Genomic DNA, 24,018 nt, shown 5'->3' with positions numbered 1-24,018 from the left:
AATTTTCAAAATTACAAAAATAGGCTTGACCTGATGTGCAATGATGGGTGCTGTAATTTTCAGGTTTGATCTGTGCTTCTTTGGAAGCTGGTGTACGGGGCAACAGCAACAGCAAACATCGACTGAGCTAATCACAAACAGACTTGTCACTCTTCCGAAATTACGTCCGAGATTAATATACCAAAATGTACGTTAATTTGGGTAGCTTTCAACCAATCACGTCCTTTGAACGGTGCATGCGTGACTTTTCACGCTTATTTTATTCTATCTTCTGATTGACTTGGATTACTTTCGGGTTTCGGTCTTTCTAGCAAGAGAGATGTCCCCTCTAGCAAGTCTATTTGTCTCTACTTTGTGTTCTTTTTTTTGTTTGAAGTTATTGGCACAAATTTTTTCAGTTTGCTTTGACATATTCGTAAAATATGAAAAGCGAAGTTCAATTATTTATGCGATTTTGTTTTATTCAATATTTAAATAAAGAGAATTAAACACTTATCGCACTGATTAGTTTGATTTATACAAATGCAATCACTTTCATCTTTATCAGATTTCTATCACGGATGAGTTTTGGGCCGATATGAAGGTAGTCATTTTTTCTTGGAACAATTTTTTTTTCAGTCTGGGTAAAACTGCAGCTTATTTAAAAAAATTTGAATAATTTACCTAACGATCTAAATTTTTGTCTTATTCGGATGATTTATGATACGACTTAAAATTGTAAACAAACCATTTGAGATGGTGCTGTAATTTAATTGGCAAATTTTAGCCAATCAGATTCAAGCAAAATAGTTTCAGTTCAACATAATGAAGTATTGATTTTTTGGTGGAATAAGTAAAAAGACATGGCATCATCAGTATACTGTTTAATAAATTTCAATCATACTAGCTAAAGAATTGTTCACTAAAGTTAAATTCCTCAGAAGTCAGTTTGTAGAATAGGATCTTTTTAAAATAAAATATCCTTGAAGTTACGAAGATAGAAATGTGTCGTTTTATAATTTGTTTTGAGGCCGTTTTTTTCTCTTCGAAAATGCTTCAAATTTAAGTCTAACTCTAATTGGCTAAGTTTGAAAGTATTTTTGTAGTTTTTTGTGGTCATTTCAGATGTTTTTTTTTTCATCGCATGCCTTTTTAATTCACAATACTCCACTTACATCCACAAATATCTAATCGCAAAGTTTTTTGGTCTCTGAAATAGTTTAATGTTGATGAAATTTCTATAACAAAGCTCAATAGATTTCAAAAAAAAATTCCGCGAATCCATTAACGTTTTTCCAGCTTTTGTTCATTGTTTGATTTGAGGTTATATTCTTTGATTGATCATATTCAGATTTTGGGGGGATCTAGATTTCTTAACAGAGTTGAGGGTTTAAACTTATGAAATAGGTTTCAAGCGAACCAAAAAGATTTTAAAGTAAATGTGCAAGAAGGAAACATGTAGATTAGTCCATTTTTTAAAATATTATCGTTCAAGTTGCGAAGATGAAAATATCGATCATAAAGATACTTGAATTTCAAGGAATTTTTAGGCCATATATGTTTGTGTTAAAATGCTTCTGTAATGAGTTTTCGGTTTCTTGACTTTAAGCAACTGTTTTTTGGCCATGTTTTTCTTTTAAGGCATACTTTGTTTCTCGTAATTTAAGAGCTACTTTTGGTGATATGTTACAATAGGTGGTATATTTGAGTATAGTGCATGTATTCAATTTGAGTACTAAAAATTCATTACATAGTCATTTTGTTTTCAATCATTTGTACATGTTACTAAGATATTTTTTCTGAATAAATTACTATCCCAGATGAATGTTATTCAAGAAATCAAGTTTAACACTTCTTTTGCCAAAAATTGTGTCTTTTGAAATAACCTATAAATACTGCTCGAACTATAACAAACTGATCCAGTTATTTGTAATATATAACCAATAATTTTTGTTTTTGATTGTGTATGCGGGAAGCAGTTTCGCCTTTGTGCTTCAAAATGCGCTAGTTTCATCAAAAAACTTCAATCGCTGAAGTTTATAGCGATTGAGATAGTTTGATGGGGCTGCTTTTTGAACAACAAAACTCAGAAAGTTTTCCGGGAGTACATGAATGGCTTTCCAACTCTTGTTCGTTGTTAGTTTTGTAGACAATTGACTATAACTTCTAATTACCAGTTTTACCACCCCTTCCGAAAAATTAAATATTTATTATTTTCCCGACTTTTTTCAGAGTAATGAACGTAGTGAGTACTCATATATAGGTCTTGCTGTTTTTTTTCAGGAAAAAGTCCTAAAATTTGTTTATACTCAGTTTTGATTTTTCGCGGTTCGACTTTTGATTTCTTCTTAATTATCAGTGCATTTCTTTTGTTAAAAGGAAGGCAAACTCCCCTTTCGAACAGAAAAATTGTAAAGGTCACGAAAAACGTGATCGACTTCTAATTTCGAAAATGGAAATTAGTTATCAGGTTTCCCAGCGAAATTAAAGTTTTACCTATTGCTTAAGTTTTCTCAAATTAAGTTAAGTTTTAACAAAAAGTGTCCATCACAAATTTTTCTACAAATTCAAAGAGCTTGAAGATTTTTGAAAAACAAGTCGGTTTTTTTTTAGTTTCCTTGCGTGCAGTACACTTCTCCAACAGTCAGTTGGCTATGTTTACAAAGTGGGAAGGAAATTGTTGTCTCCTGTTTTATCCCTTCCTTCGGAAAAAAATGCTGGTTGAATTATGTATGGTCTGGAGATTTCGTACTTTTTACAAACAGCAGATGCGCTTATTTTGGTGTGAGACTTGATATTGGTTAAGTTGATAGCGATAGTGGGCAGGGTTGGTTTTTTAACACCATTGCTGTGTTTGTTGCAGGAGGTTAAAAATGTCAAAAACATTAAAAAACAATGTGAAACTTTAAATTGGGTTCAAGGCAAAATCATTCATTGTGCATCAATAACACAATTTTAGTTTCAGTGCGAAGCAAGCTTTTATCAATACGCAAGCTATACGCTTGGATAGATGTTTAAAAGTGTTCAAAGTTTTTCACGTTAAAAACACTATTAGTTAACATGTAATTTGAAAAACCAACCCTGGTACTGGGTGATTAAGACATGTAGTGATTTCAGCTGTGTCAAATGAATGTTTGAAAAATTAGGAAAATAACAAAACTCTGCTGCAAAAGTGATTCGCTCGTTGTTTTTGCATTCATGATGCTTTGATGGGATTTCTGCTATGTTTATCTAGAGAGCAGAACTTCTGAGAGATACTTTTATTACATCATTTTTTACTTTGATTGTTTTTAATCTTTGAGATTGGTTTTTCCCGACACTTTTGAGCAAGTCTAAGATGCTATAAGCGGGGAACCCTGTTGTTCACAACTTTCTGGTTGTTTTTCGTTTTTATCTTGCGTACGATGAATTTTGTCATTCTAGTCAATTTTAAGACGTACGAAATCAAAGCAGGATTTTAGGCACTGATTGTTTCTCGTTCCTTTAATGGCAGTTAGTTTTAAGTATTTTTTCATTTTGTGTCTTAGAAATTGGCAATTTAGTTAACTGATGTTATCTTCTGTTTCATCACCGATTGAGAGCTGCTTTGAGCTATTAAAAAGAGCTTAAAGGGTTTTTGTACATTGACTAAGGACGATCTCCAAAATTTACCCGTCAGTAGAATAATATTTGACGTCATAAACACTGTTGTTATCACTCATGTAGTTTTTAGCTATTGTAGACGAAGCTCCTTTGAATAGGAATGTTTACACACGGGCAGCCAAGCGATATATTGGCAATTAGTAGTTTTTTTTTTCAATTTCTAACTGAGAGTAACACCAATTATGGGAAGTTTCGCCGGAAGAAAAGGCAAAAGGGTTCACTTCTTAATCGGCTGCAGGGTGGAACATAAGCTGTATAGACTAAGAGGTGGGACTAATTTTTTGTGGTTGGTTTCTTAGTTTTTTTTACCAGAAGATCATCGGTGTTGTTCATACAAACAATCAGCAATCTTTTACATTTAGGCTATATTGTGGTATCCCTTAAGTGAAATTTTTGTTGCGTAGCATACGTAAAATGTTTTATAAAATTGTTTGAAAAAGTACATAGTTTTTCAAATTTTTGGTGTTTTAATTTTTCGACATGAAATAAGCGAATTTGTCGCTCATTTTTCTGAAGACATTTGTTCTTATATATGTTGCTTCTTGTTAGTGTTACATCTAAACTCAGGAAAATAATGTACTTTTTCTTGCTCAGAAGCAACAGAAACTGTCTCAAGGTTAAAGACTAACGGATAAAAATTGGATATCTGATATTTTAATTATCTTTTGACATTCGACGGACGGTAGCTATTTTATTGTATGCGACCTTTTAATTGTAATGACAACATCTGGTTTATAAAAATTGAGATGTGACCAATCGTTCCATCATAAATTATTTTGTGGAATGTGGTAAGCTATTCGAAAACAAGACAGCTGTTGATCTGCAAGTACATTTTTCTTATACTTATATTGCTTCTTAATTTAATGATTCAGTTTAACAGCCTGCTTATGTTTGAGTATTTTGAGCTTTGACCTTTGACTCCAGATTAAATCCCGGGTAATTCAATCTCAAAATTCCGTTATTATCTTTCCTAAATAAACGTCATTATTTCTCTTCGACCCCGTTCTTGTATCGATTTATTCGGTTGTAGTTCTCACAGTTATCTGACCTTTGAACTTTGGTTGTTACCAGGACTTCTTGCGCTTCGCCTTCAGACCTGATCAAGTTTGTGAGTGACCCCAACAACTGGCCCTACTTGGCAACGGGCGGAGTTTCAACTGCAGCTGTGCTGTATTACATGGTCCCTAGGTACAAGCATGAATATATAATTAACAATAGTAATACAGAAGTGCAAAAAATTAAGCGCAAATTCAGGTTTATCCTCTCTAAAATGACCGTTTTTAAGGATGACTTTGGACACCATTCATTGGGAATTTAGAAAAAAAAATTTCATAGACCAAGAGCAAATGATCAAAGCTACCCTCTATGAAATTATCTAAGTTTGTGGAATGTGTTCACAAACTTAGTAGTTTTTTTTGGGCCTGAAAATGCCAGTTTTTACCATCTGCTCTAAGTTTTGCATCGGAGTGATCTCTCTCGAAAAGCAGAAAAAAAAATTGTTTACGCAATGTAAAACAATCTAAGCGGTTTTATTGAATTGTATAGTGTGACAACTTCACTAAACTCGGCTGTTTCTTATAATTTCTTTCGTTATGAAAAACTTAGTGCATACGGTAAAAACTAGCATTTTCAGACCCAGAAAAAACTGGTAAGTCTTTGGTTAAGTCTTGAAACCAAATTTTGATAATTTCGTTTAGGGCAGCTTTGATCATTTGCTTTTCGTCCATGTATAAATTTGTTGAATTTCCAAGTAAAAATTAACCAAAATTATTCTTGAAATAGGGCATTTTACAGACAAAAACCTGAATTTGCGCGTAATTTTGTCTACTAGTGTTGTATTAATAATAATTATAATTATCAAAATAACATTTTTTTTCAACTCCAGGATTTTCTTATATATAGCTTTGATAGATATAATGAGTTTACCAACGCGACATATCGTACCTAATGAGCAATTAATTTCGGCTCAGTAAAATTTAACTATTCTTAATTTCAATTTTTTATTGGGTCTTTGTATGTACAAGGAATTGTAAGGAATAGGTCCTGTTAAAATTTCCTGCGGAAAAAATCTCAGGTCCATTATGACGTTTTCATGGGCAGGGTGATCATTAACAGTCAAAAACGAACAAAAAATTCTGTAATTTAGTTTTTTCATTAGTTAGACGGTTCAAGGTTCTCTAATTTTGCGTGTTTTTGCGAAGTGTAACTTGGCCTATGTCAAAATTTTCTGGCCCGTAAAAATTCTCTCAGTTTTTTCAAATTAGAATTGTGAGAGACTTCTATCATACTTGTACCAATCCGTAGGCTAGTGCCGCCAGATAGCAACAGACCTGGACAGATTGGATATCACAACAGTAAAGCCTCATCATCCTTATCATCATCTGCACCACACTTCAAAGGCACCGGCAGAATGGGCAATGTTCTGAGGACAGACGGCAAGCCCCTTCAATCAGTAGAATACAAACCTGTGAAGTTGCCCGACAAATTGACAACCATGTTGCCGGTAAGATTTTGCATACTCTACCTTGAAGAGCAACATATTCACGGACAGATGCAAAAAAGATTGAAGCATTATAAAGAGTTGTGAAGCATGTTATGATGCATGTTATTCTGTTGGACTTCAATGTTTTAGCTTTTATTACATGGATTCATGAGCCACAGACTCTGTTCGTTCAGCATCATTACACAATCGTTAATTCCGCGGTGTAAATTTACATTTTTTTATGTTTTTGCATGAAAACTAATCAAGTTTGCAATTAGGTTTTCCTGTTTTTTGCCAAGGTAAGATGTGCACTAAATTTGTATCAATGTTCGAGTAGAGGTGATGAAAAACGAAGAAGATGCCTGATGTTAAGTGCGTTTTGCTTCCCTGGTCAATATGATCTTATTTTGAAGGGTCCCGAAAGAATCCGGATTTCGTGTCTGTGCAAAGATGGAAAAGTGTCCGATAGTTGGATCCCAGATCTCCCTTCGCAGACCATGTACGACCTGTTCATGGTTGGACATAAGCTCTCGGGGGACAGTCCCTGTCTCGGGTACCGAGAGAGACGAATAGAAGAAACCTCATCACGCAGTTCACGAAGTAGTGCAAACTCGTCGCCTCGGAAAACGGAAGTTTGGGATCCTGAATATAGTTGGATCACGTACGAGGAAGTTCGCTACGCGGCTCATCTTGTCGGCTCCGGGTTTGTGAAACTCGGTTTGCCTTCGGCAGAAGAGTACAAAGTGGGCATTTTTTCCCCAAATAGGCCGGAGTGGGATATCACGCAGCTTGCATGCTCAATGTTCAGCTATGTTGTAGTTCCTCTATACGACACTCAAAGTATAGAAGCTCAAGTGCATATAATCAACCAGACTGAATTGAGAATCGTTTGCGTAGACAATGAAGCTAAACTACAGAAACTTCTGTCGCTAAAAGATCAATTGCCAACTATTGAGAGTCTGATTTGTTTTGAAGAAAGTATCGCAGATTCAACATGGGGTTCGATACAAGCTGCGGGTTGGAAACTGCTCACACATAAGCAACTGAAAGCGCTTGGTGAAGAGAAGTTGAGTCCGATAAGTCCGTCCAAGCCAGAGGATACTTTCATCATACTGTACACCTCTGGCACCACTGGAATGCCCAAGGGAGTGGTGTTGAAACATAAGAATGTGGTGACAGAAGTGGAATCCATTGTCCGACTTTTTAGAGTGAGTTCGATGATTTTGTCTGTAGAAATTGATTTTTTTCTGGCAGTTTTGGGCCTTTAACTTTCATTTACAGACAGCAGGTTTTATTTGCATATTTATCATTAGACGAATTAAGTTTTTTTTTGCGTTCAATAGAGTTTCTCGAAAGGTATTTTTTTATCACGATCAGAGGTGGATCCAGGATTTTCTCAGGGGGGCGGATTTTTTTTTCATTTCTTATTTTTGACTTTTTTTCAGGTGGACCAAATGGATTTTCCGAGTGCCCCCAGAACACTATCAAGACCCTATTTGGACCATTTTTGGGCAGTTTTTGGATTTTTTGACCAAAAAATTGCGTTTTTTCGGCGTTTTTTATTCCGTCTTCACTAAATTCGCCCCTAGTCAGGATCTTTTGAAACTTTGCGTCACTTCTAGATCTACTCTTTGATAAAGATCACGATGAGTTTGATGATGATGATGATGATGATGATGATCACCTGGATTATCTTCTTCTTTTGTGTTTCAAGAGGTGTTACTTCAGCCCTCAGCAGATCACTTTGTCCTTATTATCTACTACTCCTTAATCTGTTTGTTGATTGATTGTGTTTGTAGGGATACGACGACAATACTACATACCTGCCTTCTCAAAGTGACACATATATCTCATATCTGCCAAATGCCCACGGATTCAACCAAGTTTGCATGGTGAGATCTTGTGCATTTTCTCTGATTTAAGAAATCAGTAGCAGTCAATTGGTATCAATACATGCTTGTGGGGCCTTTTAAAAGTCAAGCAGATTAAACTTTAGTTAGTTTTCCCAATGCAGACGCCGGAATTATTTGTCTGATATAACTGTTACAAGAATTGGGTGAAAGATTCAAAAAAAAAAATTTTTTATCGAAGATAAAGGGTTTTTAGAAGTGGTCGAAAATGAGTTGAGACGTTGAGATGTTTCAAAACTGAGATTTTGTTTAAAATCTAGGGTGCAATGTTTGCGTGTGGGGCCAAAGTGGGCTACTTCCGGGGAGATGTGAAACAACTCCTAGAGGACGCCCAGGCACTGCATCCGACCTATTTCCCAATGGTGCCCCGTCTAATGAACCGACTCTACGCGGGAGTCTTGGGCAAGATCAAAGGGAACAAAGTGAAGGAGCTGCTGATGAATAAAGGCTTAGCGGCCAAGAAGAAAGAAGTGAGAGCGGGTGTATTCAGACGGAACACTTTCTATGACAAGCTGGTCTTCTCTAAGATCCAGAAGATGTTGGGAGGGAGTGTGAGGTTCATGGTTACTGGAGCGGCGCCTGTTTCCGACGAAGTGATGGAGTTTGTCAAGTGTGCCATGGGGGTGCCAGTATTTGAAGGTAAATTGCAAATGATTTTTATATGATTTTATATGTATGACTTTTAGTTTACTTCAGTTCTGCTAGTTCATCGTTCTGTTTAATCGGTATGAATGTAGACATGAAGTATAGGTGATTATAAGTATAGGTGAAGTTTAAGTATAGGTTAGAAGAAGTTTAGGTATAAGTATAGGCGAAGTATAGATGATTCCGTGTAACAAGGCTTAGGGCTGAAAAAATTCAATTACTTCCTTTATCAAAAATATTTATGATGAAATACTGGTTGTATGATAAGAGTGATCGTATGATAATATTTTTCGTTTCCTTAAGTTGTCGGCATGATTAGGTCTTGGTTATAGTGGTTAAAGAAACATTCACATTTTAGTGGGCTATTTTATGTCAACGTCCTTAAAACTATTCAAATCTGGGTGGAATTCTTGAGTACTGAATTCGAATCGGCAGGTCTTTTGTGGTAATTTTAGACTTCTCAAAAGAGTGGGGTAAAATCATCAAAAAGAAATGCACAAAATTCAGATTAATCACTTGTACCAAAATAGCCCTAGTTTGCTGGTACGTTTTTCTTTGTAATCTGTGGATTTACATGTGATCAATTTATTGCGACGAAGGAAGTTAAGCTTCGAATGCTAAATTGAATTGAGCATCGTTAATATGGAGCTACGAGAGTTATAACGATGAGCGTACCCTCATCGCTGGAAATGAAGCTCCTCCCTTTAATGAGAAGTGTGATTAAACAGGTTATGGACAGTCGGAGTGCACTGCGGCCGCCACTCTAACCCTACCTGGCCAGTTGAGTCTGGGCAATGTGGGGGTGCCTCTGGCCTGCTGTGAGATCAAATTGGTGGATGTGCCAGAGATGAACTACTGGGCCAAAGAGGACAAGGGGGAGGTGTGCTTCAGAGGAAACCACTGCTTCTCAGGATACTTTAAGGTAGAATAGTTTGTAGCGCAAAGTTGGAAAAGACAGAATTAACTAAACAGAACAGTGTCTGTTTGTTCTTTACTCATGCGGAGCGTTGTGTTATACTATTGGGCTACTTTTTTCCAACCTACACTAGTGGAAACAATTAAACGCAAATTTGCGTTTTTACTCTCAAAAATGCCTTTTTTTCAAGGACCATTTTGGACATTTATTCAGAATTTCACAAATATTTTTACATTGACCTATTGCAATTAATCTAAACTACGATCTCTGAAAGTTTCAATTTTTGATTTGAATCACTTCCCAGTTTTTTTCAAATGAAGTCAAATGGAGCGAAAAAAGGTGAATGATTTTTATTCGATATAGTGTTATCTTGAAAATATAGTGTTATCCCGGTCAGTCTAATCGACATTTTTCAAACACAAGTCACACATTTCAGTGAAAATTTTTGTGAATCTAAAAAGTGGTTTTGACTCACATAGAAAGTTTTAAGGTTTCGACACCCTGAGCTACAATTTTTCTCAAACCCTTTGAAAATATCTCTTAACGATATTGACGCCCTGAGCTCAAAGATATTTAACATGCGATCGTTTTTCGTAGTTTTGATGCTTTCAGAGTATTCAATTTGTCAGACGAATTTATGCGCCCTATGATGCACCTGTTTGAGCGCGGCGACCTAATTCAAATTGTGACGCGTTCAAATTATCATTCCATATAGAATTGATGCAAGCTCCCATTTGTTCCTTATGCTTAAGTTTCATTGGATGAAGTGAAGACATTTATTTTGTTCGTGAAGTTTTTTGTTCAATATAAAGCGTCAATCAAATGATTCCTGAAATGTAAGAGCTTTAACGTGACGCATGTTTTCATCGAAAGTTGATGCTTGAATAGGATTGAGATCTTTGTTTTCGGTTTTCTTTGAGTTTGTTGGAAACTTTTCAACTTCAGTTGGCTATGTTTTAGTACTTAATTCGATTTTCCACGAAAGTGAAAGTTCGACTTCTTACCTAACCTTTTTTTGCTAACTGTTTATCCATCTGAAAGATATTTACACTAGCGGACTTAAGTGAGCGTTAGTGTAATAGTACGAATATTCTTTTTTTCTAACCTAAGTCGCGAATATCGTTGGCATCTGTGTGGCTGTTTGATAGCTGGTGCTTCGGCATTTTAATACTAATAATTTAACACAGTTGATAGATTTTTAATTTATCAAATGAACCAAAAAAAGCTATTTGTTCTAACTCAATGTATCTCGCAATTTTTTGAAGCGCATATGTTTTACATAATGTGGTTTTATGCTTCCCAGTTTATTACATGTAAGTGTGGATGCCTTCAGTTTCTTATATTCCAAACTATTTTTTGCAAAGTAGTTGCAATTGGTGCCATTTTTGCTGCATTGCCAATTTATTAGCATATGTAGCTGCTTTATTTGTGACTAGTGTTTGCCGATTGTTAGGTGTTTGTGGTCGAGAGGGCAGGGCGCGAGACTCCAATTTTGGGGTTGCGGGTTCCAAGTCAATACGTATAAAGTTTTAATAATTCGAGGCTTATTCTGATTTTTTCTTTCATTTTATAGAGCTGATTTTTTGTCGTGTTTCGCTAGTGTTTGCGAAGCGCAACTTCGCCTTTTTTTAATGACCTCGGCTAAAAAATATAAGGTCATTTCACCTGTGATCCTTGTTTGTAAAAGTTATGGGGTTTGAAAATTGACAATAGGCAATTACTTGCAATAATTTTCGCGTGCGATATTTCTTACACTTGCGATCAGCAATCGTTATCAAATAAGAACAATTGTCTTTGTTTTCTACGTGAACAACTCCTGTATCTGATTCATTTTCTCAAAAAAATTTTTGTCAACCAACAGCGATATTCTGAGCGTGTCAGCTAGTCAGCATTTTATATACTCGTTCTATTCGAAAGTTGTTTTGGTATAATTTATCCGATTGGGTATAATTCTTTCAATTGGGTATTTTCAGTGTATTCGGCTTAAGAGTTTTCGGTTTATGTTATTTTGGCTCAGTGGCGTCAAATTGCATCGTTCAATGGGTGTAAATTTTTCTGGATGAAATAATTGTTTTGAGGGGTAGTTTTTTTGAGTTTGTAAACAATGTGTTATGAAATCTTTTTTTTCCGGCTCGGTGGGTCTGCTCGGAAAAGTTTTTATCGCTTCGTAAGTTCGGTTCCGTTTTATTTGGCACGTTTTTCTCCAAATCCATTTCATTCTAGACAATTCGAGAGAACCTAACTAAGTAAACGACCGAGAAATTTTGGTAAATCTAGTATTTGGATTATTTATTTTGCTTAAGTGTCAATGCACGCAGTGAATACATTTATATAGGTCGCGATGATTTTTTGTTTTGATCTAAATTTGTTCAGAAAAAGTTTGATCTTATGTGGTTCGTCTTTTGATTGAAAGGGAAGGAAGAGTGCGTTGTCCTATAACTAAAGTGGAAATGAAGTAGAAAAAGTTACTTCTAGATTGGAAAATGGATTTTAGTTTTTACATGCTCCAGCGGAATAGAAAGTTTAGTTATTGATCCATTTTTCAGAAATTGGACTGATTTTATAAGATTCGTCCGTTTTTAGGTTCTTTGCGTTCATTCACACTTTCCTAAAACTCTCTTTTGGTTATGGTTTTCGAATTAGTGTCATTCCTCTCATTTTATGTCGGCTGGAGTGTCAAGCTATCTTATGTTGCTTCTCAACATTCGCTTTGTCTACGTGTATTAACGCACATCGCGAGCGGCGGGGAGGGGGAGGGTGAGATGTCAAAAAAAATTAAATAATAATTTTAAAAAATCGATTGTTTGAACACACGCTTGCTTGCTTGCGTAGTGTTATATTACGATTCGACTTTTTTCTTCATAGCATTCGCAATTTAGTAGATAGTGTTTATCCCCATAATTGGTTTCTAGTATTTTGGTGCAAATGTGATGACATGAAAGTCATTGTCTCCAATTTTGAGCTCCGATTCCGGCAGATAACAAAAGTTCTATTTTTCAAGGCTGATTTTACTTTATCTTACCTTATTTTTTGCTTCTTGTGAGCTACTTTTTGCCGTGTATTCGCTTGTTTGCAACGTGGAACTACGCCTCTATTTTGAACATAAGTTGCTTTCTCCAAAAACGACTCAACTTTAATGACAGTCAGAACATACAAATTTGCTACTTTTTGACGTTGAGTCTGGTTTCAGTGCTTATTCTTGTATTTTTTTTGTATAATTTTCTCATTTGATGTTTTTGTTTCCGAAGTGCAGTGTTGACGTTAACAATTTGGACTAAGAATTTTGAGGAAGCCTGTTTCATTAAACTGCGAAGGTTGAGCGTCATTGTTATAGGCCTAACAAATCATTGGGCGGACGTCAGCAAGATTAAATTTAGTTAAACCGCTTCTAGACGACATTTGACTTGGAGGATCGAGAGATTTGTTCTCATTCTGCAATAAACGATTTTTAAAAGCATATATTTAGTTAATGGTCTTTTTAGGACGAAGGATGTTTAGATGCGAATGCTAAAGCGTAATCAACATCATCAGTAAAAAACTAACTGAAGCAATGCGATAGAAGTTGGAGGCTTTCTATCTAGCTGAAAAAAGGAATGTTTCTATTGTACTGTGTTGCACTTAACTGTTTTCAGAACTAAATTTTCAATTTCTGGATTGGTTTAGATTTTTAATTTCTAAAGGATAATCAGCATCATCATTGTTAATTTGTTATCTAATAGAAGCAAGGCATTAAATATATTCATCTGAAAAAAAACTTGCCTCTTTAGAAAAAAACACGTTAATGGTTTTTTTTCAGATGAATATATTTATTCTAAAGAGGCAAGTCTTAATGTTTGTTTTGTGTGTCAGGACGAAGAGAAGACGCGCGAGGCGATAGTGGATGGGTGGGTGTTGTCGGGCGACATAGGGGAATGGACAGCGGAGGGTACTCTGAAGATCATAGACAGGAAGAAGCATATCTTCAAACTGGCACAGGGCGAGTACGTTGCGCCCGAGAAGGTTGAGGGAATCTACTCTCAATATCCTCTGGTCGCGCAGATATACGTGCACGGGGACAGCTTGCAGGTAAACATAAAAATGTAGACGCAGTTAAAATAATAATAATAAGACACAGCGTTAGACTGTGAAATCGATCCTTGCTACTACAATGATTGTGTTAAGGCAAGAGCTGTAACTTGACCTCCTGATTCAGGTCTACCACAGTCTGACTGATTTCAGCTGCAATAGTGCTACCACGTTAAACTCTTTGATGAAAAAGTACTACCTCGAGGCAAGGAAATTCAGGAACAGAAAAAAATTCTGTGAAGAGTAACGTATCTTATATAGCTTTAACGTTTTAAAGATGATACGTAAATCTAATTCCGGTTGGTCTTTGCGATTCTGGGTTTTGACTTTCATTTATTTTTATTATTTATGCCAAATTGTTGGCAATAAAAATGACTCTGAGCAACTCAATCGGTCAAAAACCTTAAAGTAGATAAATTAGATAGATAAATTAGATTCTGCAACCTAACTTTTACGAGCTGAAAAGAGTTCAAAATTGATTTACGACATCAAAATGTGCACTCTTGGTTGTAATCCGTTGATCTATTAAGATATTGCCAACAATTTGGCATTCACTATAAGGTCTCATTCTTAATTAATTATTTAGTACTGCTGTGTGGGAGTGTGTATACCTGACGAGACTGCCTTACGAAATCTGGCATGCCAGGAGGGAATCCAAGACAGCACCCAACTCACCTTCTCACAGTTGTGCCAGACACCCAAACTGGTTCAAGTGGTGCTCAACAAACTCACAGAACACGCCAACGAAAAGAAGCTGAACAGTCTGGAAAAAGTAAGCTTATGAGTCGTTCATAGACCATTGATACTCGAACAAATTCCCATTGATAGGTGCATTGGTTCTTTTCGATTTTAAGTATTAATTTATTTGACTTTATGCTAATTTCTAATTGTATATTAGCAAGCAGGTGATTTATTACTTGTTATGATAATTTCATTTAGTAGCAACATGTGTATTTAACCAAGTAATTGTTTTAAATTTACTTGTTTGCGGAAAAAAATTAGGAACATGTTAACATCCAGCTCTCTGAATTGACCAAGTTAAGACCGGCCATCCAAATATTAAGCAAAGATAATGGAATCTGATTGGCTGAAAATATCACCTTAGGATCAAGGTAACATTTTCATTTTCCGCTCCTCTAAGCCGGTTCTAGGGGGACGGATCAAAACTTGATCATCCATTTATTCTTCGAATGTTCTCTGAAAGTGTTGAACGGTGATTCCATTATTATTGTGCAAGATAGATGGAGCGGAGGCTTTATGTTGGTATGATAGTTCAGATGGGCAGAATCCTTGTGTTGGGAAATGTCGAAAAAGAGAGCTATTCTGTGAATGATGAATGGGAGTGTAAATTTATCAAATAATGTGATGCCATCAAATTATTATATGAGCCTTTTAATATGTTCGAAGATATAAACTATTGTGTAACAATTTGCAGGAAAGTTGGGATAAACAAGGGTCCTGGCTTCGAATCTGACAGGACCTGTTTTTTTTTCAAACGAAATATTCCGTTTTGCATAAAAAATTGTCGGTTCATTATTTGTCTGCTTACATTTTGTCGGATTAATTGTCATATTGTAGAATTGTTGTTTGTTTAAGTTTTTTTAACAATATAGTTGCTTTTAGTATTCTGATTTACCTCTGATGTTTGTAATTTTACTAACCTTGACTTCTTATGTTTTCTCTTTTTTTCGCTGGAAAACTGTGTTCTGCCCAAATGCTTTCGGCCTAATTTGTATCGGCTTTCGACCTAATTTTGATTCATCTCTGGATCGCAAAAAATGCTAAAAAGCTTAATAAAAATTCTAGTTCAAGTTGTTTTTCATGACAACAATTTTTTCGGCTTTTTTTTCGGCTTTTGATAGGTTTTGGGCTATATTATATCGGTTTGATGGCCATATTGCGGCTTTTGACTAGCGAAAAAAATTTGTGAGTGCGTGTCTGTGTTTTGAGGGTGAGGTGGACATTAACTTAAGTCTTGTTGATTTTTTTCGGCTTAAAGGCTTTGTGCCAAGGTTTTTTTTGGCTTTGTTACCGTTTGATAAATTTTCTTTCGATGCTTATTTCATATTCTATTGATTGTCGTGGCATGTTTTGCTTTTTTTGGTCTTTTCCAGCCCCCCCCCCTCCCCTCCCTTTCAATTTCATATTTGAAAAGCTTTTTGTGAACAGATTTGTTCTTCATACTTTACAGCGTAACATACGCATTTCGCCGCAAAAACACGTAAAACAAACATAAAACTCGGTATTTTGAAAAGTGGAGAACTGGAAAAGAGCCTTTTTTTAAATTTAAAACTAGGCGTTTTTTTGATAGGTTTAGTTTTTTCGTTTTCGATTTTTTTTCTGACTTAGCAGCTTTCTTGATTTGTATTGCAAGTGGTGCGAAGCTTAGCTTCGCCTACGAGTAAAGTGATACTTTTTGAGATAGTAACTACTAAAAAGGGCCCCAAAATTTATTCGTTTGCTTTCAGATTAGAGCCATTTACCTGCATGATGAGCTGTTGACCCCTGAGAGTGGACTGTTGACCCCGACTCTGAAGTCGAAGAGGGCAGACATGGCTAAATACTTCAGAACACAGATAGAACAGATGTACGAGCGACTGTCAGAACACGACAACAAGGTCGCCGCCAAAACTGCGTCCAAGTTGTGAGCCATGATAAATGGACACCTACTACTTGCGGCTCTTTTACTTTGACCCCCCCCCCCCAACGCAAAAAGAAGCAAGCGTAAACATCAAGTTAAGGAGTAGCTAATAGTTTTTATCACGTTGCATATGAATAGATGGATAAGACTAAATAGTTTTGGAATTAGTATTTTTGAACATTCCGAATTTCTTAAGTAATGCACGTGAATAAAAAGTGGCGCTATTCGACTCCCCCCACATTGAATTTCAGTTTTGAAAAACTAATTTTACGTTGTCACAATGCAATGAAAGTTTGCATCGTGATCAAACTAACGATTGTGAACAGATTTCTTCTTCATAAATTACATTGTAACATCACACGCAATCAGCCAGAATCACATGCAAGACATCTGAGAAAATTGAAATAAATGGGGGGGAGTGGAAAAGAGCCCAAAATGTGGATACATGAAAATTGTGGGGGGGGGGGGGGGCGGTAAAGGAGCCTTACTTGTACAAAGCTGATGCCAAGAACCATTTGTCATGTCCGTTTAGAAATCACTAAGTTGATTGTGTTTTAAGGTGAAATATTAATAAGTTCTTGGCCTGGGCTATAGATGGATTTATATAGATACTATATTAAAGTAATTTGTACTATGATTCGTATTTCCTTCAATTTATCAATTTGCAATTGATTCTTCGTAAATAGACTGCTTGGCAGTAAGCCGAACGACGACTGACCTACTCGGTTTTAAATTTACCTCTGAAACCAGTTTACAAGTAATATTTTGTTGTACATTAACTACATTGCAGTCTAGGTTTTATGTCCTTCTCCTTCCGTTTTAATTGTCTTGTCAAAATTATAAAGTTGTTCCGATATTCAATTAAAATTTCAACTGCCTAGTTTTTGAAAGTTATTTTTTCGAATTTTCCATAACATTTTTTAAGATTCGATGATCGTCGTTGAGACTCATATAGGTCGTCGTAGTTTTAATTTTCATGAAAAAGTCTACAATTTGTTCACGCTCAAATTTGAATTTTGGCGGTTTGATATAATTTGATTTTTTAAAGTTCAATTCGTTCTATTATTAAAAGGGAAAAAAACTCTATCCAACAGCAAAAGTGTAAAAATTACGAAAAATTTCTAGTTTCGAAAGTGAAATTTTATTTTCAGATTTTCCACCAAAATAAAAATATTACCCATAGATCCAGTTTTCTCAAATTGAGTTAATTTTATTTAAAAGATGTACATCATAAATTGTTCTTGTAGTTCAAAGATCTTCAAAACCATATATTTTTTTCATTTGATTTAGTTTCGAGTAAGTGTTAATCAACAAAATCAGTACGTGAGAAGTAACTTTGTATTCTTTGGTTGTCTCTTTTCTGAGCGAAATCATGTACCATAAAGAAATGAAAGATAGATAGAATCAAGTTTTATATGATCTTACAGAATTTTCAGTTTTCGTTTCAACTACTTTCGGAATTAAATTCATTTTCAATTGCTTCAATCAATGTTGAAGTGTTTGTTTTATGAAAAAGGAATTCATAAGTAATTATTTTTGGCTGGTTTTTATTTGAAGATCTGTCAATTATACAACAAAAACTACAAAGCGGTGTGCAGACTAGTTAACAAGTGTGCCAGTCGGTCTTTTACGCAAAAAATCGAATAGAAATGATGAGTTCATATCGGGAAACCTGTGAAGTTTTGTAAATTTCCGCTAACTGAGACAGAAGTGGAAAAATAAATTAGGAGAAATATCCGATCGATCTAAAGTTGTCGACTACTAATTCATTGAGTTCGAGACGCAGAAAATGATTCGGAAACCGATGGCAACTAAGGAGGCAAAAAGATTTCATCATTTTCAAACATTTATTTTGTCATCGAGTGATCTCTGGGAGGAGTTTTAACACTCTGACTAGTGCAAAAACTCTCCGTTGCGACGCCGCTTCTCAGTCAAAACTTACTAAACTCGGTTATATCGATAATTGTGTCATTACTTTATCGTAGCCTTTATGATGCCTTAATACCAATGTAGCCCGTATTTTATAATCATTTTCAGGCTATGATAAGTTAGGAGTGGTTAAGAGCTAATCCATACATGATGGATCAAAGCTAGTTCTGTTTGAGTGTCGATGAATGTAGTTCAGTCTCCTATATAAGTCATAATGTTTTTTTTTCCTTGTTTCGGTTCAGCGAGAGTAATAATATTTCTTCAGGCTCGAAATTAACCTTTCGTTGTTGTATATCTGATTTCTTCAGTTCAGTTCATATCCTTTGTTGAAAGAAAGGCAAACTCCTCTATTGAGGAGTAAATTTATAAAGGTCACAAAAACGTTATCGATTTTTTGGTTTTTAAATTGGAATGTAATGTTCAGGTTTCACAGCGAAATACAAAAAGTAACGTTCCAATATATTTTTGTCAAATTGAGCTTTATTTAGCAAAAAAATTGCAATCATAATTAATCTTAAAAGCCATATGGCTTTAAAAGCATCAATTTGTTTCTTCGGAAATCGAAAATTGAGATTTTTTCCAAAAAAAGTGTTTTTGTTTTCTGTATACTTGCGTTGGCTGTTTTCACTAAATACTAGCCCATCTCGTTCTTAACTAAATGGATGCTAAAAGTACTCGCGGAATTTGAATTATAAGTGATTTTTATATGGGGTTACTACAATGCCGATTTAAACTATCCGGACAAAACAAAAATTGAATTTTCAAACACATTGTTCTCAAATTGGGTTAAGATTAGACAAAAAATGAAGCGAACAAAACTTTCTTAGAATTTTATCAGAATTATTATGGTGCCATTTTTTCTCGCAACTTTCTCAAACAAAATTTTACCCCAAAAATGGGTCGTTTTGGTTTTTTTCAATTATACAAGAATTATGCTGAAACCACTTCGTTAATTAATGATGAATATATTTCACAAGAAGACTCTCCCACAGCCCAACAAAGTTCAAGAAGGGTTAAATCTCCAAAAACCTGTATAAGTGAAAATATTTTAGCTTGATAGTCAAGAAACGTGGTTTTTACTATATTAACCAAAAATCTTTGCTTAAAAATGAATTTCAAAAAATTTACTCACATTTTTGGAGAATTTTGTCTTGTTTTTTTTATCGTAACTTAGCAACCAAAGAGCGCATGCCAGATAAGCAAGACAGTTTCTGTAAGATTATTCCTAAAATTTTTAAAATTTTGTTTTTGGTCTCATTTATAGCAGTTTTTTAACATAGCAGTCTGTTAGGCAATTTAAATTGGCGTTGCAAAGCCAATTTTAGGATTATTAGATTTTTTTTTGTTGCAAATGAAATTTTTAAAGAAATTTGTACAGTCAATTAACGCCAAAATTGAAATTATATGAATTCGACGAGCAAATCAAGTATTAATTTCTCCATATTTTTGTCATTTTCTTCGCAATTGTTTATACGGTTCAAAATTTGACAAATGCAGGAGAAAGTTACTTAGAAGAACTTAGCCGAGCCAAATTTCGGAATTTATTGCTTCGAAGGCTTAAATTAGCCAGTGAACTGTAACTAGTTTTAGAGGTGTTCTTGCTGAGGAAACATTCTCGCAAAGTCTATAAGGACTCAAATAGGTTTTTTGGTAAGCTTATAATGTTTAAATAATTTTGCAACCGAAAATCAACAAAACAAACAAATTGAAAGAATTACTCCGTCCGACATCGAAAAACTGTCAAACCTGCTTTGACTACTACGTTTAAATTTCTTGGGAGCTGATCCCGAAAGTTTGACATAATTTAGAGACAACAATTGCATAGATTAGAATCCTGTGCATGGATAGGAGCTGTAATTTTCTTCGAAAACTTGAACAGATCTTCAGTTCTTTTCTTGGCTTATTTCGGCCATCGAAAATTGAAGAAAAAAAATTAAACTTGTTCTGATTTTTTTTTGATTTTTTAAAAAAATTTTTGACATGAAGTGTTGCTGTTCATTAACTTTTGGTTTTCTTTCCGCTCGGTAAGTTTTTTCTGATGCTAATTTAACAAAAAATTTTTTGATTTTTTTACTTTTAGTTTTTCTAGTTCTCTTTGACAATTTTTGAGTCTCGTGCTGTTTTAATCAAAAAGTAGTTGCATCGCATGTGGTGCGAAGCTCAGCTTTGGCTATGTGTAATGTTTATTTACGCCCATTAAATTGTGATCGATGACCAACTTTTCGTTGAATCAAGTTGTTCAGTTGGAAGATAATTCCAGTTGATTTGTTTTTGAGAATAAAACGGGTTAATAGATGTACGTAGATCGTTTTTTGAAATAGCGTGTTCAAGAACTTGTTTTACGACTTGTTCATGATGCGTTTTTTTCGTTGGTTTTATTAATTAACGATCAAGTTCATTCAGTCGATGATTAACTTTTGTTCGTCTCGTGAACATATTTAAATAGAAACGTGAACAATTAAAATTTCACAAAAGTTTGTTGCAATAAAATTAGCTTAAAATACATGTAAAATAAGCACAATTCGTCAACGTTTTTTTTGTTAATATTATCAAAAATAATGTTGAAATGGGTTGTTTTTATTACAATTGACTTGATTGCATCTACTGAGCTGGCTTATAATTGTTCTTCCCATGTTATAAAAAAAATTAACCAGTTTAGAGAGAACGGCCACTTTATCAAATTGCCACTCGAACTGCAAATTGACGTTAATTCGAGTCAAATTGCAGAGGATTTGGCTAAGATGAAAGAAAGCAAACCCGACTTCGATTGTCAAGACTACGACATGCAAATGCCTCGGGACAACAATTTTGTAATTTTCAACGACTGCGTTATGATTACACCAAACGGCGGTGAAGGGCATATTAACGTTAATATGGACCGATCATCTACAGAACTAGTAAAGTTTTGGTCCCAAAATATGTCCGAGTTTTACAAGTACCCGGGAGAAGGTATAAGACTAGGAGAGGGATGCAACACCGACAGAATTAATCTTCGTAAGAGGGAGCGCTACTTGACAGTATTCGCAAAAATGATGCTAGCAATCTCGTGCTCTTGCCTGGGAGCTGACGACGGAATTATAGCAGATGGCGCCCAAAAAAGGGTTTTTATAGTTTGTATAATGCAAAAGAATTACTACAAGGAGAACCTTGGAAAAGCGACAGAAAAATCAGTCTTTGATTACAAGCGATTCTTGCATATACAAGAAACTACTAACAGATCAGCCGGGCTGTGTCCGACAGTTGAAAATTTCAACCAGCAAATGATCGATAAGCTGAACGAAATCCGGGGTTTGGATCGAGCTTTCCATCATGACAGCGTGAACCCGAAGTTACTCCAGGTGGCTCAGCAAGTTTTGTTCAAACTTCCCGACGACTGCGAACTGACTTACCAACCACAGCCATACGCAGCCGCCGTCTTCTGTCTGCACGCGACCTTCGAGGACGGACCCAACAACCGCATGGCCATGAATATGGCAATGGAAAAATGGCTCAAGGACATTCGGTTTTTCAAGTGAGTAGTTCAAACTGTAATTGAACTATTTTCAACACAAGTGATATTGCACAGGAAAAGGAAAGTTTTGCTAAAAATGTTCAAGTTTCAAAAAATCCTGTTTTTGTTTTGCTATTGGTAATTGTAGGATTTTTTCAAGGAGATATTTATTGGAACACAGAAGTCGTTTTTCATAGAAAAAGGGCGGAGTTTCAAAAAGTTTTCAAAAACTTCGTCGACTTTTTTTAGCTCGACTTTTTGTAGGTCGACCAAATAGATTTTCACTAAATCTGTATATTAAAGTTGCGCCACATGCAAATTTATGCAAAAAACAGGCCAAAAACAAATTTAGGCGTTTTAAGCCACTTTTTGAAAAGTTTTGACCAAAAACGCTTTTTTTGGCATGCGCTCAATTTTAGCATGCCCCCCCCCCCCCTCCTTTAAATCCGCTACTGACACTGATCAGGGCTTTTTGCAATAGAGTTAGGTGGAGATTGCAGTTCTTTTCTTACTTAACCAAATATATTTTTTTAATTTCTCGTAGAACACTAAAAAACCAAATCGTGTCAAAGATGTCGTGTTTGAGCGCTTCTTGGAGGTTTTGACTACAAAACTGATTTTCTGGGTGCTCGCTTTCCCCTTAATTTTAACATAGACGCACTTAGAATAGTTTTTGGGTCAGTCACCGAATAATAAAATCAGTAAAAAAAGCCTCAAAAAGGGAGTTTTTTTAGGTGTTAAGGGTAATCCATCCAAAACTTGAGAGAGCATTATTCGTAAACAGACAAGCTCAATGTTTTTTTTAAGTTTTCTTTGATAATTGGTTTTCGAAAACTGATGGAGCTTTTGAATTTTTTTCAGATACACGGGTGAGAACTCGACTATCTCTCGGTGCAATGGAGCAGCATATAGTCCCGAACACTACAAGGTCAACCGATTCGCCCTCATAACGTCCTCATTCGTTCAGGATGTGAAATGCAAGGCCTTAGACTACAGGGATCTTCTTAACTATTTCTCCCCTTTTGCAAAAGTGAAAATTACTTATTAGGTAAAAATTCGTGCGAGTTTTTCCATTATAGGGGGAGGGGGTACAAGTTTGGTACAAGGAAGCATAGGAGGGGGGTTAATAAGGTAGGGGGGGGGGGGGGGGTTGGGGATTACAGTGGGAGGTTGTTCGGAGAATGTAGTTAAACGTGGGGGGGGGGGTGTGGTAGTTAATAAGATTCTAATACAGCAACACGGCCACCGAACAAGTACGAATAGTATGTGCATTTGAAAAAAGAGAACTCAGCAAAACAAGATTTGACAAAAGACGTCATTTTTGACGAAAATGTTTTGTATCAAATTGAAAAACGTATCGCTTTCATGGGTCAGAAAATACCACGTTGTGAAGTTGCAGATGACATTACTCCCCTTCGCACATCTGATGCGCCCGGTACCAGTAGACGAACCCGACGAACAACTTGGTCGCGACGACCCAGACCCCCAAAAATGGCCTCAAACGAGAATCTTTGCAAAATCGCAACCTCTTCCAAGTGTTTTGTTCTGCTATTGCAATTTGCCCTGCAATTTGATTATAGTTCTCTATAATGATAATATGTAGAAATTTTGTCAAATATGTATAACTGATATAGTTCTCTTTGTATTTCGTGTGTGTTTTCGTCTCTTTGTTTTTTTTTAAACAATTAGTCAGAAAATCGCGTCTTAGTTTCCGAAAGAAAACACTGAAAATAGTTTCTGAAAAACTTTTAAATTAATTTTCAAGTGGAGAGGGGCGGATCTAGGATTTTCTCGAGGGGGGGGGGGGTGCGGATTTTCAAAAAAAAATCGAAAATTTTGACGACCTTTTTTTTAGGTCGACCAAATTGATTTTTCGAGCTCGCCCAAAGCACTGCTTTGCCCCTATCAAGTCGCAGTCAAGTTTTTGAAAAAACAGTCAAAAAAGCCGTTTTTGGGCACTTTTTGAAAAATTTTGACAAAAAAATCGCGTTTTTTTTGACGCGAGCTCCCCCTTTAAGTTAGTATATATTGGCGCCGAAGGCGCCTTTAGAAAAATTTTAGGGTCGGTCGGCCAAAAATGGATTTCTGAAAAAGTATCAAAGGGGGGACCCTTTGGGTCGGCAGGGGGCCGAATCCCTGAGAGGAAAGCGTCCGCCCCCCACCTAAATCCGCCCCTGCAAGTGAACCCAAGTTTTTCGGAGAAATTGTTTTCAAATTTGTTGTATCAAGGTATCAGAGGCAGGGACGGATCTTGAAATTTTTGGAAAGCTTTTGGCGATTAAAGTAGCACGGATTTTAGGTCGATCAAATACTCTTTCT

General features: G+C 35.6%; 2 protein-coding genes across 2 annotated transcripts in view; one reads left to right on the top strand and one right to left on the bottom strand.

Annotated features, from left to right (window-relative positions):
- Positions 1-24,018, bottom strand: part of LOC134843901 (uncharacterized) — a 681,357-nt gene that overhangs the window by 472,260 nt on the left and 185,079 nt on the right. The gene's annotated exons all lie outside the window — the stretch shown is intronic.
- On the top strand, positions 67-16,519 carry LOC134857081 (long-chain-fatty-acid--CoA ligase 5-like). The gene is made up of 10 exons (XM_063873435.1): positions 67-187; positions 4,693-4,809; positions 5,926-6,124; positions 6,517-7,311; positions 7,903-7,995; positions 8,274-8,652; positions 9,387-9,580; positions 13,424-13,639; positions 14,226-14,411; positions 16,108-16,519. Coding segments are annotated over exons 1-10 (2,361 nt in total). The 5' UTR covers positions 67-185; the 3' UTR covers positions 16,288-16,519.

The sequence above is a fragment of the Symsagittifera roscoffensis genome, chromosome 1, assembly GCF_963678635.1.
Source record: "Symsagittifera roscoffensis chromosome 1, txSymRosc1.1, whole genome shotgun sequence".
In the NCBI taxonomy this organism is placed as follows: Eukaryota; Metazoa; Xenacoelomorpha; order Acoela; family Convolutidae; genus Symsagittifera; species Symsagittifera roscoffensis.
Note: the sequence above shows the minus strand (reverse complement) of the source record. Positions and strands in the feature narration are given on the sequence as shown.